The sequence below is a fragment of the Talpa europaea genome (assembly GCF_964194135.1).
Source record: "Talpa europaea genome assembly, chromosome: 1".
NCBI classification, from domain to species: Eukaryota; Metazoa; Chordata; class Mammalia; order Eulipotyphla; family Talpidae; genus Talpa; species Talpa europaea.
The window spans coordinates 91,420,726-91,426,801 of record NC_140073.1 but is presented as its reverse complement, the minus strand read 5'-3'; the positions used below and the strand labels follow the sequence as shown (position 1 = coordinate 91,426,801).

Below are 6,076 nucleotides of genomic sequence, written 5' to 3'. Positions count from 1 at the left end.
CAAGTAACAGAAATAATATTGATGATACAAATAAACTATTTTACAAGGTAGTGATTTCCCAATTTTACAAAATATACATCATATATCGATTTAACATCTGATATACTGTAGTCCATTTAGGTCCATTGTTACGCTCTGTGATCCACCCACAGAGAGTCGCCTTTTGCATTCAGCTGGAATATGAATGACTGCACACCATCAGCACAGGTCAAAGCCACACGTTTTAGGTTATGTCACTTCCATAGCTACTGTTGTCTCTGCTATTCCATTTAAACCCAATCTTTCTGGTTCATGGTTCTCTCTATAATAAGGCAGAGTGAAATAAATATTAATACTCTCTGGAATATGTTATCATTTAGTATTTACAGATATTATTTTTTAGGTAGCTATAACTAAACATACACCTCACAAAAACATTTCCAGCTTTTATAATTTATATATAGGAATGAGGAAAGTTTTTTCTCATCTCAGAAATCCTACTGATTCCCACTTAATTATAACTAGTTATGTAAGAAAGATAGTAACTCAACATATTTAAGAATAAACCAATAATAAATTACTTATGAAATATATAAAATAATCCAAGTTATTTTACAACAGATGGAGCATATAATGCACCAGAAGAACAATCATAAGAAGTACAGTATTACTTAAATTACTTTCCACAATAGTTTAATTTTACAGGTTTATGGTGATAGTTATTAACCTATGAAAATCAATTTTTTTCTGATTAATTGTTCTCCTATATTAGGGTCAAAGAAATATAAAAACACTCTGAAGTACATTATCATAGATTTAGTTAATTCCAGAATATTCTTAATCTTGATATGTACATAGAATCATTTACTTTCCATTTGTATATGATGCTGAAGAAAACACAAGTTTTGATAGTTGAAATCTGACACAGAATTTAAAAGTATTAACTCTACCCTTCCAGACTATATAAACTACAAAAAAGTATAAGAGTAAATGACATTTTAAAAATAGACTCTGATGCATTAATTTTGGTTTGATGGCTCCCAATTTGCAGTTTCTTCTCCCCTTATTTTCTCAAAATTGATGGTTAATGTTTAGCTATCTTACTAGTGACTTAAACAAATAATCTAGGTCATAGAACTTGAAGCAGATAATCAGTGTCTATGAAAAAGCAAGTCAATCAACAGACATCTATTGCTTGAGCAGCAAAAAAGTCTTTCTCTTCCAACAGAATACCCAGAAGAGACAGAATGATACTTAGAACACACACACACACACACACACCTTGCTATGCTGCTGATGGCACTGCTGGGAGTAACCTTTGGCACTCTGTCCATACTGGCAGCAACTGTGGCAAGTTTTAAGGCTGTTGGCGATGGTGCTGAAGTCCGTGTGTTGATATGCACATTGACTGGAGAAACAACACTGACATTATTGAGGTGCACTGCATTTGTCAGGCAGGAATTGTTCATGGGAAGTGTTTGAGGACTGCTTGTGCACAATGCTGGGATTAAGTGGTTTGTAGTAGTGTGGCCAACTGTCCTTACAAGCTGTACAGCTGAAATCCCTGGGCTGGATGATAAAGCCATATTGGTGGAGTATAATGTTTTAGAGGTTCCTGAAGGAGGGAAAAAAATCATTTAATTCATGTCATGAGATATTAAACTCTTAAAAATTTAGGAGTTTAATAAACATAAATGTAAACATTTTAATTTTAATTAAATACCAGATTAGCTTTCACCATAACAGACTTTCCAAAAAGAGCTTTGGAACATTAAGAACAACAGACTAACCTACTATAACTCCATAAACCCCTTTTTTCATTGGCCTACACAAAGGTTTTTGCAAAATATCCTCCCCCCTCCATATTAGGAAATTGCATAATAGGAAAGAGATTCTTTGTGGACGTGTAGGGCAGATAGAAACAATAGTTGGACTTCCATTAGAATCTACAGCTGTAAGAACATAGCTGCAAGGAGGTGTCAAGGAGCAATAGTGTATGTAAAAGCAAGTAGAAAATTCCAGGATCTCAGTAGTAGTTGAAGAATGACATGAACAGCAAGTCTTTAAGGACTCAGTATAGTAAGAAGCTGAGAGAATATTTCACAGCAATCTGTGTCTCAACAGGAGGAATCAGAGAAGTAAGCCTATGAGTACATAAGAGTGGGTAGACAAAGTGGATTTCAAACTTAATGACAGACCAGTCTGGATATTTTGCCTTTTGAGCAATGCATGAATAATTCAATGGTGATGGCTAGTGATCAGCTCAATGGGTTTCTTAAAATGTGAGCTAACTGACAGCATGTGGATGAAACTAGACATGGTGGAGAGTTACAAAGGTGGGTAATTCAGTGACTATGGAAGAGGGAGAGCAAGCTGCAGGTGACTTCCAGAAAACATCCAGCTATTCTACCCCATCTATTCATAGAAATTCTGAAGAGCTCTGATCGACTTCTTGAACATTTTCCACCTGGATTTAAAATTCAAAACTGTGTATCAGTGAGCTACAACTTCGCACTACTAAGTATCACATGAAACCAAAGGTTACCTGAAGGCTGGACAACACCGTTTATGCTGTTGTGGCCAGTGTTCTGTTCCTTGGTTACTTCACTTCGACTTGGAACAGGAGCACTAACCACTGCAGATGCAGCAAAGTGGGCACTGGCTGAGTCAAGTGTTTTAGACATACAGTCAGAGGTGCTTGAGCCCTATAAAATAAATTAAACTTAATTTTGTAGATGTGATTTTATAAACATTTTCAGGAATGGGCCAAACCCAAGAGATCGTTGTCTTTTTAATCTTTAACAGTTTTAAGTATTTAGATTAAGAACCCTTGCACTATTTTTGGAATATGAAGCAGGGACGTGATTAAAAACTGAGATGTGCTTATTTCTGAAATAGAACGAAGAGATTAAAAAACTCCAAACCCTTAGTATTCTATTAATTTTCCCAGTAAGTGTTAATGAATGTCTTTAAAAATACTTGATAATCTAGGGTCTCCCTGGTGGCACAAGGGGTTAAGCATAGCACTGTGAAGCTATCCGCAGCCTCTGCAGTATGAGTTCGATCCCCAACGGCCAAGTAGCTACCCACATGATGCAGCAGACCTCTCCTGTCTTGCCCGCTGTTCCCCTCAGCAGTGTATTTTAGTCAGTCTGCCTGTTCTGTTCCCTATTCTCTCTTTGGTGAATCCTCTCACCTCCTGTACCTCTGACCTGTACCCCGGTTCTTGTATGCATAAATAAATAAATCCTAAAAAAACAAAAAGCACTTGATAATTTAGATTCCTATGGGCAAAATGAAATCACAGAGATTACCAACAGTCATTTACATAAAATATAAAAAAGCCTGTCCTAAACTTGTAGTAAGCTGAGTTCACAAAACTTGTAGTAAGCTGAGACTCATAAAAAGGAAACAAAATCAGCATTAATGGCTGTCCTCTTGACTGTATATAACACTAGTTAGTTGTAACTAATGACCAATATTCTGAGGACGTGGGCCAGACCCAGACCCAGCTGGATGTTATAGGCATGTTGATGCATCCTAAGTCACCGTAATTTTCATGTTGCTGTATGAAGGATGTCCAAAGTCAGTGTTCGGACCCTCTGAAAATGTGCTAATTACTACAGGCAGATCATGTACTGAGAGCTATCACTGAGGTGGAGTTAACTTCATTATTACTTTAAGAATTAAGAAGGAACAAGACTCAAGACCTGTAACACAAGTTCATCTTTTTCAAATGACTCAAATTTGAAATATACTTCTGAACCAGTATTTTGTTTTTAGTGCCTCAAAAACAAGATTTTGCTCTTGTATCGTTCTGGAGACCAGAGGCTGAAATGAGTTTTACAGGGCTCTTACCAGGTCTCTGACAGGCTGGTTTCATCTGGCAATTACAGCTGTATGAGTTATTTTTATTCTTATCCCTAGTATTTTCAATTAATGGTGCCTATGGACAACTTCATCTAGGGGCAATTCTTTTTCTGAAGGGAAATCAGATTCAAAGAGGCAAGCAGTTATGGTGCTTTAGCTTTATTGGACAATTCAAGAGAATTATTTCTCAGCTCATGGAGTACATTCCCTTAAATACCATTTAAGTGGAATTCAGAAAGGTACCCTTGGAAAAAAAATGGGGAGGGGGGGAGAAGAGGGGAGGATTTATGGTTATAATTACTTCTATTAGTTGTCAAGACTATTTAAAAAAAAGTAGCCACTTCTTTCTTAAATTATACATAACTGTATTTGACTCTAATGCTCTTCTCAGAAAATATAAACCAGTCCCTTTAAATTATGTAAATTAACTAAGCACACTTAGGTTTGAGACTCAAAATCAAGAGTAGCAATACCAAATTTATCTTTTGTGATGTGACTAAAATGGAATAAAATTACACAACTTTGAGAGAAAGGAAAGGACATAATGGATTAAAAGAAGCTTTACCTGTGCTTTTGGATGTGTCTGTTGTGAGGAATGCTGAGATTGCTGTTTCTGCTGTAGTTGAGCAAGTTGCTGCCTTTGCATTTGAACTAACTGCTGTTGATGTGTCTGAAATTGCTCTTCTGTGATACCCCCTGTTACTGGTAAAGGACATTAATTTCAAAAATAAGTATATTTAAAAGTATTTTTAATAATACAAGTAGAATACAACATAAGATTATTCCACAATTAAGATGAAAACCAAATATAAATTACAATGTACACCCATTAGTAAAAATGACAAATCTTTCTGCAAAAATGACTTATAAAATATCTATGACCTCATATCACAAAGTTTCTATATGTAGTTTTTTACTGTACAACATAAAGTAAATGTGAATATTCTAATGTGAGTATTCTACCATTTTTTCAGACTTAGTATCTTTGAGATCACTCATAATTCTCTACATCGCGGTGACTATACAATGAGGAAACACTGACTTATTAATATAAATAATAACTCATAATGCAATGAAAAAGCAGGATCATTTCCAAGGCTGTAAATGACTCCTACTGTTGGTTTTCACCTATGAAAGTGAAGTGAAAATACTTTTTTCTCTAATTATAAATCAGAGTAGAGGATAATCATCTAACAGAACCATAAACTACTGTTTAAGCTCAACAGAACTGATACCTTAAATTTTACCTATAAAAATATGGGGTAGAATATAGAGTAGAAGTGTCCAGATGATATAATGTATCCAGTTATGCTGTGGCCAACTGTATTAGTAGATTTCAAATAAAAACAAGACATCTAAAACATTTGCTTAAAAGATTAAGAAAAAACCACAATAGGCAACATTTTTCTCAAAGAAATATAAACAAACTTTCATTCACTGATATTTAAACAGTTAACAGACTTAGAAGATAGAAAGCTATTTTCATAGAAGCTAGTACTATTAATCCAGAAACAATAAAATCACATGACTATATGCACTATACTAGTGTAGTTTTGCTGCATTTTTCTTTACTGCTTTCTGTCTTCTATTTTACTTAATCAACAATTATTATTATTTTTTAAATTTTATATAATTCTTATATCATTTTTCACTTTTGCACAATGTATGCATTTTCATTTTGGTTGTATTCCCCATACAATTGCACCCCCCCCCCTTATTTTGACCCTAGTCCTTACTCTATTCTGATGCAGAATGCTTCACTAAGAGTTAAGAGTGAATACAGAGAGAAAAATGTAAGAAGGTCTATGCTATAGAGTTCTGCAGGGTGGTTGGGAAGAAAAGATACACATAAATACCAACTAATATGAGTCAATCTTTACATGCAACTGAACAACCTAACCAATACAACCTACAGGAGCTCAGACTGGAGAATACACCCTTAGAATCTCTTCCCTGATTTCACTATTAGTTTAGAATCACTGATAAAAACTATAATTTCGATGTTTTAAAAAATTGTATTTATTACTTACTCCTCCCAAAGTTTTCTACTTAGTAGGCTTGGAAATGAGAATGTTAAAAAAATTTTATTGTAAATTAGACACACAGCAAATTATGCATGGGTTAGTCTTTTCTGAAAAGAGGGATTTAGCCCACAGAGATTGGCAAAGTGTTAGAAATACCTTCATTTCTGTTCTGGAACATTATCATTAAACTTGTTTTGGACTAT

The 6,076-nt window shown here is 34.7% G+C and overlaps 1 protein-coding gene across 1 annotated transcript in view; it reads right to left on the bottom strand.

Moving 5' to 3' along the window:
* Nucleotides 1-228: 228 nt before the first annotated feature.
* Nucleotides 229-6,076, bottom strand: part of EPC2 (enhancer of polycomb homolog 2) — a gene marked incomplete at both ends in the record, with an annotated part of 103,738 nt that continues 97,890 nt past the window's right edge. Inside the window, 4 exons of the mRNA XM_084243458.1 lie at nucleotides 229-301; nucleotides 1,261-1,594; nucleotides 2,525-2,684; nucleotides 4,415-4,551. Coding sequence (XP_084099584.1) covers nucleotides 229-301; nucleotides 1,261-1,594; nucleotides 2,525-2,684; nucleotides 4,415-4,551 — 704 coding nt within the window. The remainder of the gene's footprint in view (nucleotides 302-1,260; nucleotides 1,595-2,524; nucleotides 2,685-4,414; nucleotides 4,552-6,076) is intronic.